At 46.2% G+C, this 22,521-nt stretch overlaps 8 protein-coding genes across 9 annotated transcripts; all 8 read left to right on the top strand.

Annotated features, from left to right (window-relative positions):
- The first annotated feature begins 3 nt into the window (after positions 1–3).
- Positions 4–2,467, top strand: BDCG_07852 (uncharacterized protein). Its single transcript, XM_045423630.1, has one exon. The coding sequence runs from the start codon at positions 130–132 to the stop codon at positions 2,098–2,100; it is 1,971 nt and encodes a 656-aa protein (XP_045272519.1). The 5' UTR covers positions 4–129; the 3' UTR covers positions 2,101–2,467.
- A 147-nt stretch (positions 2,468–2,614) lies between these two features.
- BDCG_07851 (DNA-directed RNA polymerase III subunit RPC7) lies at positions 2,615–4,354 on the top strand. The gene is made up of 3 exons (XM_045423629.1): positions 2,615–2,905; positions 3,044–3,296; positions 3,458–4,354. The coding sequence occupies exons 1-3, from the start codon at positions 2,798–2,800 to the stop codon at positions 3,874–3,876; spliced, it is 780 nt and encodes a 259-aa protein (XP_045272518.1). The 5' UTR covers positions 2,615–2,797; the 3' UTR covers positions 3,877–4,354.
- Positions 4,355–4,516: 162 nt separating this feature from the next.
- Positions 4,517–7,037, top strand: BDCG_07850 (NADPH reductase tah18). The gene is made up of 4 exons (XM_045423628.1): positions 4,517–4,724; positions 4,781–4,956; positions 5,023–5,121; positions 5,181–7,037. The coding sequence occupies exons 1-4, from the start codon at positions 4,557–4,559 to the stop codon at positions 6,739–6,741; spliced, it is 2,004 nt and encodes a 667-aa protein (XP_045272517.1). The 5' UTR covers positions 4,517–4,556; the 3' UTR covers positions 6,742–7,037.
- An 11-nt stretch (positions 7,038–7,048) lies between these two features.
- On the top strand, positions 7,049–8,854 carry BDCG_07849 (electron transfer flavoprotein beta subunit). Its single transcript, XM_045423627.1, has 3 exons — positions 7,049–7,284; positions 7,481–8,132; positions 8,219–8,854. The coding sequence occupies exons 1-3, from the start codon at positions 7,228–7,230 to the stop codon at positions 8,299–8,301; spliced, it is 792 nt and encodes a 263-aa protein (XP_045272516.1). The 5' UTR covers positions 7,049–7,227; the 3' UTR covers positions 8,302–8,854.
- A 742-nt stretch (positions 8,855–9,596) lies between these two features.
- On the top strand, positions 9,597–11,496 carry BDCG_07848. 2 transcript variants are annotated; one of them, XM_045423626.1, is made up of 2 exons: positions 9,597–10,797; positions 10,975–11,478. In XM_045423626.1, the coding sequence occupies exon 1, from the start codon at positions 9,815–9,817 to the stop codon at positions 10,562–10,564; it is 750 nt and encodes a 249-aa protein (XP_045282336.1). In that variant the 5' UTR covers positions 9,597–9,814; the 3' UTR covers positions 10,565–10,797; positions 10,975–11,478. The 2 variants fall into 2 exon arrangements, with proteins under 2 accessions (XP_045282336.1, XP_045272515.1); XM_045423625.1 differs by having other exon boundaries at positions 9,597–11,496.
- A 419-nt stretch (positions 11,497–11,915) lies between these two features.
- On the top strand, positions 11,916–13,595 carry BDCG_07847 (RNA 3'-terminal phosphate cyclase; the record flags this gene model as incomplete). Its single annotated transcript, XM_045423624.1, has 1 exon — positions 11,916–13,595. One exon carries the CDS (start codon positions 11,916–11,918, stop codon positions 13,593–13,595), a length of 1,680 nt encoding a protein of 559 aa, XP_045272514.1.
- Positions 13,596–13,828: 233 nt separating this feature from the next.
- On the top strand, positions 13,829–15,130 carry BDCG_07846 (inositol 5-phosphatase; the record flags this gene model as incomplete). Its single annotated transcript, XM_045423623.1, has 1 exon — positions 13,829–15,130. One exon carries the CDS (start codon positions 13,829–13,831, stop codon positions 15,128–15,130), a length of 1,302 nt encoding a protein of 433 aa, XP_045272513.1.
- A 2,983-nt stretch (positions 15,131–18,113) lies between these two features.
- Positions 18,114–21,676, top strand: BDCG_07845 (uncharacterized protein). Its single transcript, XM_045423622.1, has 2 exons — positions 18,114–20,357; positions 20,422–21,676. Exon 1 carries the CDS (start codon positions 18,306–18,308, stop codon positions 18,609–18,611), a length of 306 nt encoding a protein of 101 aa, XP_045272512.1. The 5' UTR covers positions 18,114–18,305; the 3' UTR covers positions 18,612–20,357; positions 20,422–21,676.
- The last annotated feature ends 845 nt before the right edge of the window (positions 21,677–22,521 follow it).

Here is a 22,521-nt window from a genome sequence, read left to right as displayed (position 1 = left end):
TGTTTGGTCAATTTGCATGTGGGGCAATCGCTGTCCCAGATCCATACCCAATGATCGAACAACATCTTTCGCAACGATCGAGCAATAGGTCTCTCCCTAGATGTCTTTGCACGAGGGCGACAAGAAGACATGGAGACTCCTCCCTCTTTCAACGCTGTGAAGGACCACCTCGACACGGTCATCCAGGATCCGTCTATCCCTCTTGATGTCGCCACCCTGGGCAAGCTAAAGGTCGAACTCCTCACCAATACCAACCAGGACGTTTTGTCAGCTATTCTCACCCAAGTTTCGCAGATTCTCCCTATATTGCAGGACGATCCGTCTCCTTTAACAAGTTTAGCTACCAAAGCTGCTTCATATCTAACTTTCACCCAGCTCCAGTCCATTGACCCTCCTCTAAATTTGCTCGCTGGAATCAGTGCCCCATCTCCGCCAGTGAACCTCCTGGCCTTGTCACTCCTAGGACAGGCCAGTCATTCAAGTGCTGATGCAGCGATTATCTCTGGAAACCCTCCTCTCGTGATTGCCCTAGTAGAACTTTGGCTTACGGTCTCCGAAACTGCGGTGTCACAAGCTGCATTTGATGTTCTATGGGCTCTCCTAGAAGTCGATTATGCTCACGACTACGAAAGCGACGCCTTAGTAGATGGGGAGAAGAAAAACAAGATCGGAGGCCAGGGGCTAATGTGGAGGAGAATATTCAATGATAGAGACGTCTACGAACGCCTTTTCTCCATATGCAGCCTTGAGAGCACGGAGCCACCAGGACATATCAGCAGGCGAGACAAGTCTGTAGCCCAAGGCAGGCTAATGGATTTAATTATTAAGGCTGGATCGCTGGATTGGCAGGCGATAGCGACATCACATTTCCCCGACATCGAATCCAAATTTCGAAGTTCCAGCTTATTGAGTTTTGCGGCCTCCCAAATGGTTGATCCAGACGATGTACTATTGCATATGACACATATCCATTTCCTCTGTGAGCTCCTTCGAATTGGAGCTCCAGGACTCCGCCAACGTGCTAAAGTCCAGAGTCATTCGTATCCTCTATTTTCTTCTCCTTCCCTTGAATACCTTACCTCTAGTGGCCTCCACGCCAAAATAATGAGTTACTATTTGGACCCTTCGATCCTTGACCCAGCGTACGCACCGATTCTCTCTGGGCCGGTTATGGGCTATATATCTCAGTATGCGATACTATACCCAAATCATATACTCCAGCAGCCTCAGGCCTTTCTGGATTCGATTCTTTCACGGATCTCGGAGGCTTTGGACATTCAACCTGTTAAATGGGCTCACGGCCCAGTTCCGACTGGCGATCTTGACATTCTTGCCTCTTTACCCCGAGTGATGCTTGTAGAAGCAGGAAACAGATGGATCAACCCGGTGCAGTCGATACCTTCGAAGCCTGTAAACAGTCATGCCCTGGATGCTCTGGGTCGAATATTTAAGGGACCGCCAACTCTTGACAACGACTCCAATGGGCTCTCAGACCCACTGGATCAAAATCCAACAAGTCCCCGAGCAGAAGCTGCAGCTTCTCGTGTCCTATATCTTCGGTATTTGAATGAGCATCCGGATTTATGGGCGAATGTTGTTGTTGCTGCTGATGTCCTTGCCATGCAGGACACAGCCCTTGCAGCCATCGCGTTTATAAAATCCGTCCTGACAGCACACTGGGCTGTGATTCCGCCAAGTGGTAGTAACTCAACGACCCTCACTAACCGCCGATTTGGCCTACCCACAGAGGATCAGATTTCTCGACTTGGCCCGTCAACACAAGGCAAGCTTCCAAGGTCCGGTTTGTGGGCACTTTTCGTACCTCCCGCCTTAACGGAGGTCCTACCCTACCTTTTCAAAGCCCCACAGACGTACAATAACTTTGTCGCCGGTGGGGCAGCGGACACGGAGAGTGCTGTCTGGAGAATTGCAACGGCTAAGTTTGATGCGCTTGTTGCATTACAGACGGAAGTGAAGAAGGTTGATGGGGGTTTTGAAGGGTTTGACGATATTATCCGAACACTTAATAAGCGGGTTGCAGATGGTCCATGGGGTCCTTCGAGCCAAGTTGGTAGTCGGGTAGATGCGCTGGAGCTGTGATCAATTTAGTCATTCGCGTGCCCTAATGATAGTTATGCATTTATGGCTTTGTCAAGTACCCATATGAGCTCTCCAGAAAGTCAAAACATGTAAACGTAGGACAGTCGTTGGTCTTTTCTTGCCGATGAACATATTCAGTTGATGAAGTCTAGCTATGATGACGTGCTTAATTATTGATTTATTGACTGCTTGGTGAAAATGCAGGGTATGGGATCAACATTATGTATCTTAATAATGATAACTACGCCGTACCAGAACTGAAATTCCACAGTGTTGCAAAATAATTCAAGGATGTAATGTCTAAAACATATCTCTCTTAATAATGACAAGCGTCTGGCTACCTGTCGTCTAGATATATATATATCCCTTGGCGCCTAGCTGATGATCGGCCCCGCTAAGGTAATATTGACAGGCTAAAATAAACGTGGTTGAGTTCGCCCGAATTGAAAAGCGGTCAGATTCGGCAGTATATTTATTTTTCTGACGTGACCCATCTTAGAGGGAAAAGTACGAATTGCCAACCAAAGCCAAAGTCTGTCAAAAGCAGCATTTAAACTGACTTGTGCCAGAGATAATATATGTTATTTTTACTCCACTCCATAAGCCTTTCTTTTGGACTATAATATTACTATATGAATCATTCCTTCAATCTCCGTCTTTTGGAAATCGAGAAAGCTGAAAGAGAGGAGAAAGAAATATGTCACGCTTTGGTGCAAACCGGGGCAGAAAGCTGCCTGGTGCTGAGTTCTCGTGGGATACAGAGGGTGGGGGAGAACCAGATAACGCACCTACGCCATTATTTCCGGTGAGCTATAAATGAGGCTCTCCCATTGTTACTCTTTTAAACCTTCTCTTTGCTAGCATCATTCTTCCCAATCTTGATTCTTTACGACCGAATATGAAGTAAAGGAGAGGTATGCGCGCGGCTAACACTTCATTTCAGAAATACTCAGTACCCATTGCAAAATCGCTTACGGAGGAGGAGCGCAGCCAGGTCGACTACTACAGGCAGTTGCGGCAGATGATACATGATGGACCCTATTATACAGTGTTGAGCACGCCGCCGTCATCACAAAAGGGAGGCGCGGTGGCTGCTCGAAAAGCTCAGTTTGATCCATTTCAAGGCATGGCGACATACGGACAGAGATATTTGAAGAAAACTAGGACATTGCCAAAACTTTCAGGAAGGCCCTATGGTATGTATATCTTTTATTTGCCATTCTGCTTCCCCCCCCCCCCCTTCCGTACGAACCTAGGCCTCTTGGGCCTCCCTTTATCTTACTTATTTCCTTACTTGGCTAGCTTTTATTTCCCAGACTAATGTGAGCCCCGATGCATCGTGCCTTTGCTTTTACAGTTATGAACTTTTTTCCAAAAGAGCTCTGGTCGACCCTTGACCCCAAATATGTCGGTTTGCAAGCTGGTGGTGCCAATGGGTTTGGTTCGCTTTTACGAGGCGGCCAGAAGCGTGGCTTTGAGGATGACGAGGAGGATGAAGATGTCGGTCCGTCTCGGAAGAGAATAGCAGCTGATGGAGAAGAGGATGAAGAAGGATCAGAGGTTGGCGAGAAACGAAAGCGGGGAGCTGGAGCGGAGGATGAGGACTTGTTGGATGAGGATGAAGATGGGGGAGAGGAGGAAATTGTGGATGATGATTTCGAAGATGATGAGGAGGATATGGGCGGAGATTATAACGCAGAACAGTATTTCGATGGTGGGGATGATGACGGAGATGGATATGATGGAGGTGGAGAGGGGGATAATGATACGTATTAATGAGTGCTGTTTTTCTCATTTTTTACTATGGATGATGATGATTCTCCTCTTTATCTCGTTTATCTCGTTTCTTTCAATTTTCTTCATATATGATACCCGTTTTTCTTTTCTTTTCATGGAATATAGCCAGTTATGTACAGTAGTGTATATCAGATGGGATAGCCGGGCTCGATCATAACAAAATGTTCATGACACTATTTTGGGAGATTCCAAGTCTACGCTTAGGCCTGGCGTTTTCCACAAACCATATTCGGTATGCAGCATATTTGAACTTTAATGTATTAGCTATATGACTTCTTAGCACTGCCACAACTTGTCCTTCAGCATAATCACCGCAAGGTAAAGGTTAAAAACATGCCTCTAGGGGTACAATATATGACCCCTACAGGTAGGTAGACACTTCTTACTGGCCCACTTGCCACTTATTTGGTAAATTCGCGCCTAATATGAGGGCATAGATCTGAATGAATGAGCCAAAAAGATTTAATGAGGAAATATAAAAACTTTTGGCTATACTTTCTCCCGTTAGTTCGTATCATGCCATCGACAAGACGAAAAAGTGGTGTTTTGTTCGATGACCTCATAATCAACCCTAACCTAATTTGGTTTTTTTTTTCTGGGCGCGTAGAATCCCCAACATCTCAAATCCTTTATCAGATCGACCCCGCGATGTAGAATCAATGGCCAACGCCGACTCCAACAACACGGAACACGCATCCGGTAGAACTGCTATAATTCTTTACGGTTCAGAAACTGGAAACTCCCAGGATGTTGCTGATGAGCTTGGGCGCCTCGCAGAGAGGTTGCACTTCTCAGCGCATGTTTGCGAGCTGAACGCCATTAAAGCGGTGCGATAAGGGCGCATACCAGAATTTAGGGGAATTGAAGCTCACACTTGATGTAGGAATCTCTAAATGACTATGACGTGACGATATTCGCGGTCTCGACGACTGGACAGGGCGATTTCCCTTCCAACGCTCGGATTTTCTGGAAGTCATTGCTGCTGAAGAAGCTTCCGCCAACATTTCTCCAGGGTGTAAACTTCGCGCTCTTTGGATTGGGGGATAGTTCGTACCCAAAGTAAGGTTGCAATTTTCTCATTATTTACGTATCAAATTATTAACAAATTCCGGTATGGGACCTTAGGTTCAACTGGGCATCTCGGAAGCTTTACAAGAGATTATTGCAGCTTGGTGCAAACGAGCTGTACCCATGCGGCGAAGCAGATGAGCAACATCCGGAAGGGTATGCATTCTATGAGTACCATTAATTTCGGCTTGCCCATACTGACACTGCAATCTTAGTCTCGAAGGCACCTTCGTCCCGTGGTCGCTGGACCTACGAAAGCATTTATTGGACAAATTCCCGCTTGCGCCTGACCAACACCCGATCTCAGATGACGTTCAGTTACCACCAAAATGGGTGCTCGCGCGCCGGGAATATAGCCCAGTCGAAAGCACCACTACGTATCCGGGTATAGCACTGCCAAAAGTACAATCTGGGGAACAACTAGAAAATGGCAGCATCCCTTCGAATTTTTCTCATGACCTGCGACCCATTCCGAATACTGTCTCCGCGACATTAGTCGCGAACGATCGACTCACACCGCAGACCCATTGGCAAGATGTCCGCCACATTATTCTCAAGATTCCCGAGTCAATTCGATACGTCCCAGGCGATATCCTACAAATAACTCCTCGGAATTTCGCTGGCGATGTAAACTCACTAATAACCATGATGGGCTGGGAGAACGACGCCGACATACCTTTACGTTTTATTCCCAATCCTAAATATGTGTCAGCCAAGAACTTATCTTCTCCCGAGATCCCATTTCTGTTGAATTCGCCCGGCTTCACCCTCAGAAACCTACTCACTGACTATTTAGATATAATGGCCATACCACGACGATCCTTCTTTTCCAACATTGCTCACTACACTGAGGACCCTATGCATAAAGAGCGACTCTTGGAGTTTACTGATCCAGAATACATAGACGAGTTCTACGACTACACCTCGCGACCCCGTCGGTCAATCCTCGAAGTCTTGTATGAGTTTGAATCCGTGAAGATCCCTTGGCAACACGTTTGTGCCGTGTTCCCCGTCCTTCGCGGACGGCAATTCAGTCTTGCCAGCGGTGGGAAACTGAAAACCACCGAAAGTTTACCTGGTAGCCATGTTACAAGTTCTGGCACTCGCTTTGATCTCCTGGTCGCCATCGTCAAATACCAAACAGTAATTAAAAAGATTCGTGAGGGTATATGTACGCGCTACCTTGCAGTGCTTCGCCCAGGGAGCACATTGAAAGTCCAAGTGCAAAAAGGCGGACTCAATTCCTCAATGCGACAGCTCTTGGAGCCTACAGTACTGATCGGGCCTGGCACAGGAGTCGCACCACTTCGCTCTATGTTATGGGAAAAGGCTGCCATGGCGACTACATTTCGACAAAAGCATGGCCCTGACGTACCGATGCTTTTTGGTCCTATTATCCTGCTGTATGGCGGGCGGAATAGAAGAGCAGATTTCTTTTTCGAGGATGAATGGGATGAGTTGAACAAGGTGCTCGATATCACGATATTAACGGCGTTCTCAAGAGATCAGAAACAGAAGATATACGTGCAGGACCGCATCCGCGAGCATGCCGCGTTGTTTTTTAGAGTATTACATGATCTGAATGGCACTGTCTATATTTGTGGGTCGTCAGGTAAAATGCCTCAGGCGATTAGGGAGGCGCTTATTGAAGGCTTCCAAGAGTTCGGGAAGAAAGAAAGTGAGTCCGGTGAAAGGCAGAGGTATAGTCGAGAGGAGGCAGAGAAGTATTTGATGGATATGGAGAAAGTGGGGCGGTATAAGCAAGAGACTTGGTGAAGTGTAGCTGGTTAAACTGAGGTGAGAGAAATATAACCGATTCATACTAGATAATGCCATGCCATGCAATCACATAGACCGTGTTTTACATTATCCTGTTTCTGAGAAACCTGATTGATTCGGAAATTAGCAGAACTTGACAGAAGTCCAAAGAAGTTTAGTTACTCACACTACTCTGAAAATATCAAGAGAGGTTGAGCATGATGAGAAAAGTTTTGTTCCGTGTACAGGCGGGACATATGTCACGTGAGTCAGGGTTCCGGCAAACCTCGGTTGCCGAATCCGGCGATCTGAGTGAGGGTAGATTCGGAAGTTCAGCAACGCCGACAACATCGACGTTTTCAAGCCGTTGTACACTCCCCAAAAACCGACACATCACCACCACCACCACCACTCAGCTGTTGTACCCCGGGTCAAATTCACAACGGCCACTGTATCGACAAGTAAGGGCCTCCGAGCTGCCAGTGTACTCTCCGATTTCCAACAATGGCTGCGAATGCTCTCAGGATACTGGTGCCCGTAAAACGGGTCATCGACTTCGCCGTACGTGGTTTTACCTCCTCCCAGTCCGTTCTCAGTGCTCGCACTACATTACAATTGGGGAGAATCTTTCCCTTTTTTCAATGTGTTCCTGTTGCCTGTATAGCCCGAATTGAGCTGCTGTCTGCCTTACCCGCATCCCATAAGCACCGATCTATGCCGGCCGTTCCATTAACTCGCCATAAATTAACATACGCAGATAAAACCCCGTATCAACAAAACCCAAACAGGCGTCGAAACTGCCGGCGTCAAGCACTCCCTCAACCCATTCGATGAGCTCTCCATAGAAGAAGCCGTCCGCCTACGCGAACGCAAGGGCCCTATGACCGTCTCCGACATCCTAGCTATCTCCGCCGGTGGCCCTAAGTGCGCAGACACCCTCCGCACCGCCATGGCCATGGGAGCTGATCGATCAATCATTGTCGATGTACCCGAGAAAGCAGACCAGGCAGGCTTGGAACCATTGACCGTGGCCAAGATGCTGAAGAGCGTAGTCCAGAAGGAAAATATCAATCTAGTGCTACTAGGCAAACAGGCTATTGATGGTGATCAGGGACAAACGGGCCAAATGCTGGCTGGTCTCCTGGGCTGGTCACAGGCGACACAGGCGAGTAAGGTTGATATAAAAGACGATGCGGGCACTGTGGAGGTCACTCGGGAGGTGGACGGCGGCGTGGAGACGCTCAAGGCCAAGTTGCCCATGGTGATTACTACGGATCTGCGGTTAAATGAGCCACGCTATGCCAGTTTGCCGAACCTTATGAAAGCGAAGCGGAAGCCGTTGGAGAAGAGGACTTTGGCAGAACTTGGGGTTGAGGATACAAAGAGGTTGAAGACTTTGAAGGTTACGGGTATGTCTAGCTTCTATGGTTTTCTCTCTTCAGTTTATTGAGGGTATTTAGTTCCCTGCTGGATACAACTAACTTATCTTCAATAGAACCCCCGGCCAGGCAAGGAGGTGGCAAGGTAGAAGATGTCGATGGAATGATTGCCAAATTGAAAGAGCTGGGTGCTCTATAAAAGGGTTCCTTCACAGTTCATTGTCGCTGGCTCTGCCCTCGCCATCAGTGTATACGTACAACTCAGCTTCCTTTTGGCGTACTGTGTTTTTTTTTTCGTCATATTTTTCCTCTTCCTTTTCTGTCCCCTACAATATATGCGAATCTGTGCAAAACATCCTACACACGACGTGATGTACATGTACATATCTACGTACCTCCTATTTTGGACGCCATCAAAAACCAATATCAAAAAAGACCTACTCGATATATGCGTCTACTTGCACCAGAGATTTTGTGCTCCTGCTTTCAACCCTGCCGTTTCTTTTAGATATACGTGTTATTTCCAAAATGAATGACAGTCGGACCTTCCAACATTTTCGCTTGAAAGGTTAACTGAAGGCACATGCACATTTCCATACATCGTATGGGTCATACAGGCAGCTTTAATGGTCCGTAATGCTCAACAGTGAATAGGTTGGAATTGCGCTCTAGTGAAAGAAACAGTATGACACGCTCAGGTTTGCACAGTGAATAATATCTTCCCATAGGACAGGGCACTTTACATCAGTTAACTATGTACTCTGTACATGTACATGTACATTACATTCGCAACTATCTTCCCTTCTAGCATTCAGCTGGCTTAAAGATCATCTTGCTATTCTCAAAAGGAGGATTATCACGATAGGATGAGTCCACAGTGGCTCTGGTTGGTCTTGTTCATTTGGCACAGCATCAAGCAAGAGACAAACGTAATGGTCCTTGTCTAGAGAGTTGAACGCAGGAGGCACCATCGCCGCCAGAAGACTAACGGACCAAGAACTAGATTCCACAGCCCAACATTGCTAGGCACAATCGTACCATGATCCAAAATCTGCCAACATGGTGCTGGGCATATCCAATGAAATCAGGGAGAACACCTAGCTTTCTCGAAAATAAACTGCTCGCCTGGTATCACACAAAAAAAGGGGTGAAGAAGGCGGATAAAGGAAGGAGAAAAGGAATGGATATAATTAAAATCCCCATTACGTTGGAAAGAGTCACCAGGCAAGGCCCCAATAATATATGTCTTGACATGAGGCCGAAGCCTGCCCTGCCCAGGTGCTGGCAAGGGTGTCCGGGGCAGCCAGATATTCCCTTTTATGGCCTAGTGGATTTTCAGACCCATGGGTTGTAGCCAACCTTGTTGTAAACCTTATCTTAAACGACCAATCCTCTCGGTAACTAACCCCAATGCGTTCTAGCGTCATAAATCGGCATACTCGGGATGCCGTGAGTTGTCTTGTGTTAAGTTTGTAATGAAAGTTACGAGACAGGTTTATGCCGTCACTGGTTGCCTCAAAAGGCCGTAAATGTAGGTCTTTACAGTCTATCATAGGCTCACTTTCCCCATCTATCCCTTTATTCTAGTTCCCTAAAATGCCTCGTGCTACTATGTAGTTAGCGGCCACCCTAGTGTCATATGGTTCCATTTGCACGAGAATGAAATAGGATACCGACCAGTTAGATATTGCTGCACAAACTTGTCAGGCAATATGGTTAAAAATCCAACGCAACGCAGGGCTTCTCCTGCAAAAGGAAGGCATGATGCCCATCTAGCAGACCAAAACATGGGTTCTACAGTGCGCCGCAGCAGCAGACTCCAATCGCTTCAGCAGGACCGTGCTTCTGAGCAACCATCTCAGGCAATACTAAGCCATCCGCCCATTTTTACTATTGGTCACGGAACGCGCACGCTTCCTGAGCTTATTGGGCTCCTCCAGTCCATCCATGTCACCAAGCTTGTAGATGTTCGCTCTATTCCGCGGTCGTTCACAAATCCGCAATTTAATCATGATACCCTCCAGGACTCTGCAGAATTAAACAATGCCCATATCACCTATTTATGGTCTGGACCTTTACTGGGTGGGCGGCGTAACGCAAAACAACCGAACCTTGATCAACACAATACAATCCGCGTCGCCGCGTTCCGAAATTACGCAGGATACATGTGCACGTCGTCGTTTAAAGAGGGTCTGACCGAGCTAAAAAGCCTCGCAGAGAACTTGCAAATTTCTGGCCAAGGGTGCCTTGCAATTATGTGCAGCGAGACGCTCTGGTGGCGATGCCATCGACGGATGATTGCAGATATACTAGTAACACATGGGTGGAAAGTCCAGCATCTGGGAGTTGGAAAGAAGCCAATGGAACATGAGAGGTGGGAAATTGCAAGGGTTGGTGAAGAAGGAAACCTCGTGTACGATGGGCATGACAGCCGTTCGAAACGAAAAGCATGTTTGACTTGAGATCCACGCGGGAAGTGTCACCTTCGAACTGATTCAATGTTCTGCTGCCGCGAGTGACGAGGCGTTGATTTGGTTGATTTGATCTATGCTTACTATCACACTTCCTCAGTCGCGATACTGCTACGTTTTGGAAGGCTAGATTATCCTATCTCAGTATCGGCTTTCTATGCTGCCGCTCGGTGCATATCAAAGGGCGTTAACGCACTACAAGGGCGGTTGCCCAGACTTCAAATGTACGAAAACCCTTCGGAAACTACAACGAATCTTCAACAGCGGCATTAGTTCATAGCTTGGACAATACACTTCCCATCTGCGAACTTTTCCATCTGCAATTTCTCTTGAACTGCTTATGGCATACCTACTCGCTTTTACATAAACCCCTTACCTACGTTTACTGAATCGTCGTATAGCCAACCACCCACAGGAAACGAGCTTTAAACTGATTTTATACCGACATCTGCAACACCCCTGGTCATCCCGAAAATCGATGTCTCTCCTGAGCCAGAAAATGCGGCAGCAACGAGCGATCTGGAAATTTAGGAATCTTTCTTAGCTTTGTTAGGACTATGATGGTATAGGATAGTGCCTTTAGCTAATATGCTCTCTTAAGCCTAGTTTCCATGATTTTCTGATGCGCTCGTTCATTCTTTTGTTCATTATTATGAGAAGACATTGAAATATCAAGGATCAGTCAAGTTATTCCTCCTTAACTTTAATTCCGCTTATATCCTTCACACTTGCTAATCTTGGTTGCCTCCACACAATCATGGCAAGTGTCACAAATTGCTAAACACTCATAGTATTTCTTTATTATCAAGTTTGATAGAGAATTGACTGTTGGCAGGAAATGAAATGATTATTAAACTAAAAAAAATATCATGTTTAATAGTCTAAAAAGTTGAGAAGAATGCACATTCCTTTACAATTTCCAATGCTTATTGTTTTAATGATTGCATGAACAAACATGCTCAAATCACACTCACACACAAATTGGATGACAAGAATCTAAAAATTAAATCCATCTTGGGAGTCTAACTTAAGAAACTGCTCCAACTGAGATGCTCCTAGTTTGACTCATCGGCATTTCACCCAGTGGCTCCTCATCATTGAGTCACCATGGCAGAGTGTCACACTAACCTATTCGGATCCCCAAGTCCTATTCTGATTTGGCGCATCTTTGCCCCGCGCTCCGTGCTTCCTTGGCTTTCAGAAAGATGTCTGCCCTTCCTATGCGATATCATGCCAAAATAAACCCAGAGCTTCTGCAAAGTTGCTGAACGACATCGCGCCTGAAAAGGTTTCCATCTGCCGTCAGATCGAGTTCCAGCCGTTTAACATAAAACTGTGCAAAATGTTACATTTAGATGGCAGCACTTTGGAAGGGGGCGGTCAGCTAGTCCGCAATGCGCTCGCTCTGTCTGCACTGACGGGGAGACCAGTAACGATTAACAACATACGAGGGAAGAGGAATGGCCCTCGGGGCTTAAGGCGGTCGCACACCGCCGCGATACAGTTCCTCGCTGAGGTCTGTGGCGGGCGCATTGTCGGCGCTACAGTAGGATCCTCCGAGATTACATTCTATCCCCGAGACACGGAAGATGCAAATCTAAATGGCGCAGTGGGAGAAGATGAGGCCCCCTCTGTACTGCACAAGAGAGCGCGATTACATCCCATCAATTTGACATTGCCAATCCAATACGAATACAACATTCGCCTTACAACTCCTGGCTCTACCTTCCTCATCTTTCAGGCGTTATATCCATACCTCATGTATGCCGGCGCGAGGCTGCACAGACACGGCGAGGGCGTCAACGGTAGCTCGGTTAGCCAAGTTATCAAGTTGAACATCACCGGTGGCACAAACATATCATTCTCTCCGTCGTATGACTACGTAGCTCAAGTACTCATCCCTACCTTCGCAAGATTAGGCCTCCCAAGGCTCTCTGTTAAGTTAAATCGCCGTGGGTGGAGTACTGGGGCAGTCCAAATAGGCTCAGTATCTTTTGAAATTGAACCCCTTGCTATCTCACGCGCGAGTGGAGTTACGGCCGAACAGTCAGATACGAAAGAGGCTGGCCAGCATACATGCCCAAAGGAGTCAGCTGCTGGAAACCCCGGACGTGAGAGCTCAGGCGGGGCAGAGTCTTCTCTTGCTTTTACTCCTAGGTTTCCCCGCATTGACTTGGAGAATTTGGACCCTGGGTACATAACCAGAGTCGATATCACTATTCTAGCTCCCGATACCACTCTTAGCCAAGCCGCAGCGCTCAGACATTCGAAAAAGGCTCATCATCGAACACGCAAGAATGGAAAGTATATGCAGCACGGTACGAACCGCCCTAAGAAACATTATTCCAAAGGGAAAGTGCTATCCGAGGAATTTGCTGAGGATGGATCTGAAGTTCATGCGCCCACGATTTCAGGGAACAGAGGTTTGTATGAGTCTCCCGGACTTCAGTCAGTCTCAATCCGTGGTTTTCTAGAGGATACTGCAATGGAATCGGTCACCAAAGCTCTAAGAGTATTCTCCGATAATGATCCCAGAACCACCAAGCAGCCCTCGCCGAACGAAACACCGATTGTCAGAATTCACACGACGGAGCCAACATACGACCCATCCCACATCTATCTTCTTCTTGTGGCCCATACATCCACAGGTTTTCGACTTGGCAGAGGTCAGCTATATTCCGAATATCAATCTGGACAAGGGAATACAGCATATCGCATTCGAAGCCCCCAGGAACACATGGAGACCTTGTTCCGCGAGATGGTAAATGAATGCGTAGCCGGTTTGATGGAAGAATTTCTCGTTACGACTGATGCAGGGACAAATGATGCCCCAAGGATGGGAACTAAAGGTTGTTTAGACACATTTACAAGAGACCAAGTTGTTGTTTTCCAAGCCCTGGGAGCACTGGACGAAGATAGGGAGAGCTGTGAATCTGGCAACCAAAGGGAGGAAGCGGGTCTGAGCTTGCATTCACGCACAGCAATTTGGGTTTCTGGGCAGGTCCTCGGGGTGAGGATATAATAAGTCCTAACTATTTACCAAATTTTGCACATAATGATGCAAGGTCTTCGAAATAGAAGGGGAAATGATTCTCTTTTTAGTTCTGTTGTGCCACGTGACTAATTACCGAACCCGCCACCACACCAATAACTATGCATTCCCCAACAGCAAGGCTCTCGTCAACAACACACCTTGAGCCTCATAAAGCTGACCCGGACTGGCTGCGCTTGCCAGCCCTCGTAGTGTCAACCAGAATGGCGTGTCTGGGCGTATACGTTCTCACTTTAAATTGCTCTCGGAATGTGATCCAGCACGACACACTCGCATCCCATCTCTTCGACGCCCTCCCCGAATCAGGGTCTCAGTCCACGGACCTACCTGAGATTCTAGTGTTATCGCTGCAGGAAATTGCACCTATTGCCTATGCCTTTCTTGGAGGTTCATTCTTAGATCCGTACTTCGATGCCTTTCGTCGTTCCGTGAGCATTGCAGCCCGGGACCAGCACTACGCGAATGTCGTAACAAAAAATGTCGGAATGACAGCAGTAATGGTTTTTGTGCGCGGGGATGTCGCTGAGAACATTGCCTGGGTCGAGACTGCAGAAGTTGGAGTTGGGGTACATGAAGCTGGGAATAAAGGAGCTGCCGGGGTACGGATTGGCTACCATATTAGAGACGGCACGGTTGACTTGACTTTTGTTGCTGCGCATCTTGCTCCGGACGAGTGGGCCGTAGCGAGAAGGAATGAAGACTGGAAGAACATTGTCCAAAAACTCGTATTTTCGAGGGTGAAAATTGAAGGGGAGAATACGCCTATCCACGATGAACGGAATGAAGAGGATGTCCCACTTCTCCAAAATGAATCATCTGATACAAATGGAGATATTGGTCTATATTCACCCAGATCGTACCTTTTTGTCGCTGGAGACTTTAATTATCGGACATCGTTAACTCGCCCAGGGCCAAATGACTACAGGAAGTTCCCGCGACCGACGGAAGATATCAGCAGTCCTCATCACTACTCGCATTTATTAGCGAAAGATCAATTAACCCAAGAACTCCAGGAACAAAGGACGCTACAGCATTTATCTGAAGCGCCCATCAAATTTTTGCCCACGTATAAATTTTCCTCTCCAACCCATCAGCCAGCCCCTGGAGGATTATTTGAAACATGGACATGGGCGAAGAATCGCTGGCCGAGTTGGTGCGATCGAGTACTCTATCAAGACGTCCCGCCATCCACATCGGCGGGACAGGGTGGCATTGAAGTCCATCGATACGATGCTTTACCGATAATTCCAACATCAGACCACCGCCCTGTTGCACTTTCTGTCTCTGTCCCGCTCAGGCCTGCGTCGACTCCCGCGGTCTTCTTGCCTCCGTTTGAAATTGATCCTAACTGGGAAAGCAAAAGGCGCATTGCAAGACGCAAAGAGGTTGTTGTAGGTGTAGCAGCCTACCTAGCCCTCACACGTGAAGGCAATGTACTACTTCTGAGCACTGCTCTCGTTTTAACCCTGGTCTACTTCGCCCTGCAGTCATTTCGTGCAGGATGAACGTTCGTGGGGTACTGTTTTATCATGAAACCGATATGGCCCACTTGACCTCGAACAGAACGACAAATGATGTGATACCAGATCGCCTAAAGTTTTCAAGGGGAAGGCTCACATATATAATCAACATTATTAAGGTGCACACATCCTTCAGTTGCGAACTATAAAACGCCATGTGGATATCTATACCGTCCTTCACTCTACATTATTGCTAGGCATGTTCCAGCTAACACGGCATCGACGCCCACAAATTTCGAGGTGTCGAACGGGAGAGCAGCGGCCCATAAATGACAGTGTCCTCTTTTCATTGGCTGGGTTTTATCCACTGAGCGTGAAACTGAGGTGTCAAGATATCAATCGATTTCAGTTTATCTGGAAGATGCTCAATGCCACTCATAAACTCGAAACACGACGGATGGGGACATATTTGCTCAAATCATCTCCGCTCACTACTGCCTGATTTTGATATCTTCCATCATGTCACGGACTTTTCATCCGACGAAATGATTCCTGGTGCAAATGGGAAATGCGCGAACGTCTCAAGACCCCTAGTCTTGGGACGATGTTCAGGGAACTTAGCTCCGCATTCGGGGCAAAACAAGAACTCGAGAGTATTCTAGAACTTTGATAGACCCGCTAGAACCTAGCTCATAATATAACGCTAGTCAGGGCGCCGATGTGACCTATAAACGACCCAGCCGTGTGGTCCAACTTTTTAAGGGTTGGGCAGTTCCAAAATCTTATCCATGGTCTGAAACTCGCTAACGATGTCTTCGGAGACCCCAATTTAACCGTAATGAGGGACGCACTTACAAATCCTTGTCAAATCCCCATCCATTCATAATCGAGAATACAAGCACTGGGAGGGAGACAACATAGGATTTAAACATCAAGCCCAAAACAGTTGTTACTCTCTTGATGAGACCCATATTCTAGTAGCTAAATTTTCCTCACCCTGCCAGGCCACCCCAGAGAACTCGGACTGACGAATGCTAACCGCTGTTTCTCAACTACCGCCATTATGATATGTGCTCGGGCGGCTCCAACCTTATTAGGAGATGGTGGGATGGGTATAAAAGCTCCAAAAATAAATAAAGATAAAAAACCATACACTCTGAGGCGATTTATTAGGGTAGTTAGGGGTTTGGGGAGAGTTGAAATGGAGGTAGAAACATTCCAAACCCGGATACTGCTGGAAGCATGTGGATGCGAGTGCCTTGAACCTCTTCCCTTCCCTCCTCTTTGGCCAACTCAGCCATGTTTAACAGATGCAGTTATAGCAGGGATGGAGGAGATTGGAAAGGTGCAATCGGGATTCAGCTAGAGAGCTGATTTTACGCGCATAAAAGGGCATTTGACACTGAGAACTCACCTCTATGTTGTGTTTTATCCCATTAAATAGCTACTTATGTATGCCAGAGAGTGACTTCTTCATATCTCACTTCTTCCGTTCTTGTGATCTCAGGAGATGGATGAGGGGTGGATTGTTGTTAGCTATTTCTTCGAATATGCCCCAGATGCATCGCCCCACTATGATCAAGCTAGTCAAACGCATGGAAACTTTTCGAAAACCACTGGACCAACCGGACCAATCCTTTGGATCTCTGGGCGCCCAGGATAAGGGGATACTTGACACAAAAGGCCGACTAATCTAGGCGACTAATAAATTGGTTCTAGACTTTGTGCTGAAGGTCTTTGATGCATCTTTGAACCTCTTGACGACGTCTCATACGATGCAGTTCGCTAAACGAGCGCGGCTAGTATGACTGAGGCTCATGGATAACAACCACAATGTTGACCGCAAGAAAGCTGTCAGATGGGTGCCGTGCAGGTCTGTATCAGCCTGACTAGCTTTCTAAGCCCATATACATGTACAAGACATACTTAAACACACTCTTGGGTATGTCGAAATGCCCTCAGGCAACTTTTGATATGGCAGTGAGAGCAGACAATGTGAGATTGATACTAATAACTGAGAATGGGGAGGGTAGTCCACCGATACATCCCGTATATGTACGCATGCATTGCAGCTAGTTGCCTTGCCTTCCGAGGATTCCATCTACACCGCAAATCTGCGCAGGAACGCAGACTGGATTGTTGCGTTGTTCTTTCAGCACAAAAAATGTAACAAGATAAGGCAACATAGCGGCCTTCCGAATGAATACAGCGGGTTAGGCAACTGAATTAATTCGAATATAGACTGGGTTGCCAATGGTTGCTCTCATTGGTTTTCGCACATGCAACGTAATCATTCATTCCCCCCCCCTCTCTCTCTCTCTCTCAATGCGGCTGGAGACTCAACAGCTCCCGGGATTAAGTCAATCGCAGCAAAGAAAATGGTGCGGAAAGAAAGAAAGAAAGCCCTAAGCTCTACGCAATTAACCGAACATTATTTTGGGCATTAGCTTCGAGTCATGAACTCCTATTTGCCCACAGGCACTCCCGCGTCGAGCCGTTTGTATGATTTTCAGCCGGCGCGAGCTGCGGGCGCAATGCAGGAGATCAACACGATGGACGTATTCCACACTGCAGGGAGGCTCCGATGATGCACGAGAGAAATTTCAGGGTTTGCGTAGCAAGCGAAAAAAAAAAAAGAAGGGAAAAACAAGAAAAAGAAAAAGAAAAAAAGGAACCAAAAACAAAAGTCTGCCGGTGCTCAGGTAAAGCATGTATGTAACTGCAATTTCAAAATTCATGTTGATGTCGTCAATTGACGAGTCCTGTCTCCTGTCCTCTTTTGCTGGTGGCGTTAAACCCTGAGTTTGTGAGTTTCATGTTTAACTGGTAGTTAACTGAGCCTGGCTCCTAATGATTTTAACCATGCCATAACTCCTTTGCTATCGACTTAATATGCAAGCACGTAACATATAGATGTCATTGTCTCAAGAAAAAAATCCATGCCACAGTTAGCGCAGCCTATCGCATATCCGAAAAAAAAAAAAAAAAAAAAAAAAAAAAAAGTCAGATGTAAAAAAGGGAAAGGTGGGCTATTCAGCGGGGCCGCAGCCAGCATCCATGGATGCAGCTTGATAGCACGAAACGGAACGCAGAGGCACTGACATATAAAACCAGGTTCAGCCAAAATATATGGTTTTCGGCAGACAGGAGACAGCATCTCACGAGTCACAGGTGCACGAACAATTACTTGTAATTCCGAAGATCAGTCAACCCTCAGAGAATGGTTACCATTAACTTGTTTGGGGCTGGCTGGGACGGTTCAACCAACGGGACAAAGGACGGCGACGGTTTATTTGCCTGTTTCAACCCAGTCTTGGGAATAAGTTTGCAAGAAGGCAAATTTGTGAGCAATCGGCTTGAATACCTTCTCATGGCCTCGAAAATCCAGGCCCGGCTGGACTTTTTGTTTGCCGGGCGATCCGCCCCGGCCATTGGGTCGTTTCTGAACATTTCTGTCCTCCTTGCTTGGGGCTGCTTCGTTTTGCTAATAAGGAGCATGGGAACGGCAAGTATCACGGTGCAATAACATGGAATAGGCTTAGGGGGGCACAAAATCGATTCCCCATGACTCTATGAGTCGGTCGGCCACTTAATTATCTAGTTTAGAATAATGGGCAATTGGAGATCGATCTTGGCCTTGAGAAGCGGCTGCTCAGGTTGACCTGGATTCAGCTCGACACAGCTCTTGTCAAAGTCTAAACGTCTCCAGTTAGGCACCGACAGGCATGTGTCAGGCAGGAAAAGTGACGACAATAATAATAATGTGGTGGGATCGTGGGATGGATCTATCCGACCCAAATGGCCAAACTGCGTGGATCTGGGGTAACTAGCTTTAGATCAGGCTCAGAGGGACAGAAAAGAGTTTCATGTCAGATACGTAGATCATGCCTGAGGTCTGTTTGGATACTACGGATCCGGACAAATACAACCTTGGCCAGAAGATTGGCTGCTATAACTTTTGATATCGCTATATTTGTTGCCATCCCTTGCCGTTTAGGTGGTGGCTAATCAGCAACAAGGCGCAATGGCGAGGTTTCAAGGAGAAGCGCAGTTTTCCATAGTGAGCAGGAAGCTCGATCCGAACCAATGTGGGCAACGCTCTCAAAGAGGATTTAGAGCACGGGAAAAAAGATGATAGCGGAAGAAGAATAGAAGAGAGTTGTCTCACCGTCTATACAAACATCATATGGTCTGCTGATCTACCAGGAATTTACTGAGTACCACGCTTCGAGATCCAATAAACAATGAAAACTACACTAGTTGCTGCAGGCGTCAGTCCCGGCCGAATTATTATTATATTTGAGAGTATAGCAACTTTCCGCGTGGATTCATGACTCGCAGCCCGGTGGAAGGGACTGATTACGCTGTGTATTATTATCGTTAGCATTAATTAGACCACTGCACATACATGTATGTATGTGCGCCCTCCAGTTAGTTATTATCAGCAAGCCAGTGAGTGCAGTGGGGGTGGGGTGGTGCGTTTGAAAGAACCAGCAATGGCCAGCAATAATGCCCTCAGTAAGATCGGAATTAAGGCGAAGTATCGACCTGATTATGGGGCCCTAAAAGACTGGGCTGGTTCCAACGCCGCTTCGTGCCCTCCCTGAGTTCCCAAGCCCCCGAGAGCTAAGGGCTAAGGGGACCAGGGCGAGGGAAGACTCCATAATTATGTCCCAGAATAATCGGCAAATAAAAGTAAAAATAAAATAGAAATAAATAAACAATCTCGATTTCTGCCTCAACTCTCTATATAAAGCCGAAGCCCCCTTCCGCTCGGTTTTCCTGCAATTGCTTGCTTTGTTCTACTCTTTGACATAGGCTCTTTTCTCTTCTGCGCCGCCTCTCTTCCTTTTCTATATCTTTTGCCTACTACATACTTTCCTTTAATCCTTCTCCATCTTACCAGCCTCTATCCTTTTCAGAAAGATACCCTCTGTTCTCGCCCTAGTTGGCCCAATAAATACTTTTGCTTCACCAAACTCTTTCTAATTCGTCCACCTTCGACTCTCTATAAAAACTTACCTGCCTACTGTTCAACCTGGCCGTCTAGTATCGCCACTTGTAATTGATTGATCGGCTTGAGATATATCCATCCCCTGCCGACCTCGTTCCAACAACTCAACTGCGACTGTCTCCGGCCGCTTCCAAACCTCAATTTCCACCTGAAGCCGAAAGTCTCACCTCTTTTCCAACAATGTACTCTTGCGCGAATTACTCCCGTGGCTGCCGGGGCCGCGTGAATACCCCAGGAGGGAAATGCGCTACCTGTGTTGTATGTAGATGAAGGCAAAACTTGTCTCTTGAAAAGCTTGTATATACTGACTGTCCACCTTTAGGCATCAAATCTTCGTCGTCCAGCTTCGGCATCACCTTTCTCTCCTCTGCGCGGACAGGCAAACTACAGACGCGCCTGGGACATTGAGAAGCCCGCGGACCTCAATGATCAGGAGAGATTTTAAACGAATTCTTAAAAGAGAACTACATGCATATCAAGTTGGGCTCGATGTCTGACTTTTATGCCACCTTCCTATCTATCTCTCCTTCTATCGACACAACATAAACAACGCTCCCGACAAAAAACATCCAACGAAAATAGAAAAGAAAAGAAACTCCCAAAACAATACAGTCCAGGAGACTAATAAACAAAAATCTATGATCATACGGGAAAAGCCAAAATGAAGAAAGACAAAAAGAGACGTGGAACGTACAGGAATTTACAATCCGCAGGAACCTACTTTCCAGGTTATTTCTCTCCAAACTACGCATCCCCATTTCTATTCTACCTCCCAACCCCCTTCCCCTTCTGAAAATTATATTGTCATTCCGGTTTTGTATTCCGCAGACACTGTTCAGGGCAGGCCTATTTCCATCACTTGTTTTTTTTTTTTCTTTTTTAATCTATTCCATTCCCCATTGTACCACGCGTTGCTTTGTTCCCCCCCCCCCCCCCCCCCGCCCTATTTGCAAATTCCCCTTTGTCTTTCCTATCTGTCCATTGGCACCCTCTCTCGTGGCTAATTTCCTTTGACTATCCGTACATCATAACCGTTTCTGTATGTTCATCGCATTTGGAGGTATTCTGCTCATTTTAGTCTACACTGACAAAAAATATTCAAGCGACGGCGTTAATCATTTTTTATTTTTCCCCCTTCAAGAGTCCTCTACCATTTTTGACTTCTGATGTAACTGTTTCATGTACGCTCGCTCGGTATACACTGCCACATTGATCTCTCATCGCCCTCTTTGCACTTTACAACTACTCCCCTGCTTGAACTGCACATATAATAATACTATTGCTCTTATTACAAGTTTATGCAAGAAAGGGATTATTATATTTTTAGTTTATTGTTCCCTGCATAATAACCCTTTTTTATATTTTAAAACGGCGTGCCTGGTAAAAAAGAAAAGAAAGAAAAAACGACAAAAGGGAAGAAAACAGACCCAACGATTGAAATGAGAAAAAGCAAAGAAAGCCACATCCCTGCGAAATCTAAAAACCTAAAGTTGCACGCTAATTCTAGTCTGAAACAGAAGGTTACTTTGAAGAATCTTTGTCACCTCGAGTGCAACACGCATATTATTTTTCCTCGCTTTTTTTTTTTTTTTTTTTTTTTTTTTTTTTTGTTTCTTTGGAAGAATGAACAAATCAGGAAACTGGAAAATCTAGCCCTGACTCCATAAAATCAGATCAGGGGGTGGCAAAAAAAATTGACAAGAATGGACCTGCAACGGTCATTTTAACAAGGGAAATATATATATACTTATATGTATATGTTTAAAAAAAAAAAAAAAAAAAAAAAAAAAAAAAAAAAAAAAAAAAAAAAAAAATCGAACAGCTCGCCTAGGATAAAAACCTTTTCTTTCCACAGTCGCGGTTTTATTCGGGCCTCTAGTTTGGCCCCCCCCTGAAATCGCCAACCTCTCGCATCCTGGTGGCGCTGATGTTGGGCAGAAATGGCCATGGGCAAAGGAGCAGGGTTAGAAAAGGAGAACCGCAGTCGGACTTTTTTTTTTTTTTTTTTTTTTTTTTTTTTTTTTACTGTGAAAGAGAAAGGAGTAGTATGATACTACTTTCTCCTATAAATTTAAACCTGCACACCCCTTTCGAAGTCATCAAGACTACACATTGTTTACCATAATGACATATATGGCACTGCACATCATGCAAATCAAGGCCGGACAATCATCCTTCCCCTTAATACTCCAGCGCCGGAGCTTGGAGATCCCTTTCTGCACGAACCGCACCGTTCAAAAAGCTCCAGAGCAAAAGAGTGATCGAAAAAAAAGAAATTACATTATCTTTCCTTCGTTTTGATTTATTAATTTTGCTTTCTGGGTCAAAAGAAGAAAAAGCAAAGAAAGGGTTAAAAAAACAGTCCCCTCCGCAAATCGCTAAAGCGCCGTGGAGAACAAAACAACTCAGCAATTATGACAGA

The sequence above is a fragment of the Blastomyces dermatitidis genome (assembly GCF_000003525.1).
Source record: "Blastomyces dermatitidis ER-3 genomic scaffold supercont1.10, whole genome shotgun sequence".
NCBI lineage: Eukaryota > Fungi > Ascomycota > Eurotiomycetes > Onygenales > Ajellomycetaceae > Blastomyces > Blastomyces dermatitidis.
Note: the sequence above shows the minus strand (reverse complement) of the source record. Positions and strands in the feature narration are given on the sequence as shown.

What these genes read in the sequence shown, in the direction of transcription:
- BDCG_07848 (XM_045423625.1), top strand. Translation starts at nt 9,815, where the DNA reads ATGGTTAAAAATCCAACGCAACGCAGGGCTTCTCCTGCAAAAGGAAGG.
- BDCG_07849 (XM_045423627.1), top strand. Translation starts at nt 7,228, where the DNA reads ATGGCTGCGAATGCTCTCAGGATACTGGTGCCCGTAAAACGGGTCATC. An exon ending in AACGGGTCATCGACTTCGCC is followed by an intron (nt 7,285 to 7,480) that starts GTACGTGGTTTT and finishes TAACATACGCAG; the next exon opens with ATAAAACCCCGTATCAACAA. An exon ending in GAAGACTTTGAAGGTTACGG is followed by an intron (nt 8,133 to 8,218) that starts GTATGTCTAGCT and finishes TATCTTCAATAG; the next exon opens with AACCCCCGGCCAGGCAAGGA.
- BDCG_07845 (XM_045423622.1), top strand. Translation starts at nt 18,306, where the DNA reads ATGGTTACCATTAACTTGTTTGGGGCTGGCTGGGACGGTTCAACCAAC.
- BDCG_07850 (XM_045423628.1), top strand. Translation starts at nt 4,557, where the DNA reads ATGGCCAACGCCGACTCCAACAACACGGAACACGCATCCGGTAGAACT. An exon ending in AGCTGAACGCCATTAAAGCG is followed by an intron (nt 4,725 to 4,780) that starts GTGCGATAAGGG and finishes CACTTGATGTAG; the next exon opens with GAATCTCTAAATGACTATGA. An exon ending in GATGAGCAACATCCGGAAGG is followed by an intron (nt 5,122 to 5,180) that starts GTATGCATTCTA and finishes CTGCAATCTTAG; the next exon opens with TCTCGAAGGCACCTTCGTCC.
- BDCG_07851 (XM_045423629.1), top strand. Translation starts at nt 2,798, where the DNA reads ATGTCACGCTTTGGTGCAAACCGGGGCAGAAAGCTGCCTGGTGCTGAG. An exon ending in CACCTACGCCATTATTTCCG is followed by an intron (nt 2,906 to 3,043) that starts GTGAGCTATAAA and finishes ACTTCATTTCAG; the next exon opens with AAATACTCAGTACCCATTGC. An exon ending in ACTTTCAGGAAGGCCCTATG is followed by an intron (nt 3,297 to 3,457) that starts GTATGTATATCT and finishes TTGCTTTTACAG; the next exon opens with TTATGAACTTTTTTCCAAAA.
- BDCG_07852 (XM_045423630.1), top strand. Translation starts at nt 130, where the DNA reads ATGGAGACTCCTCCCTCTTTCAACGCTGTGAAGGACCACCTCGACACG.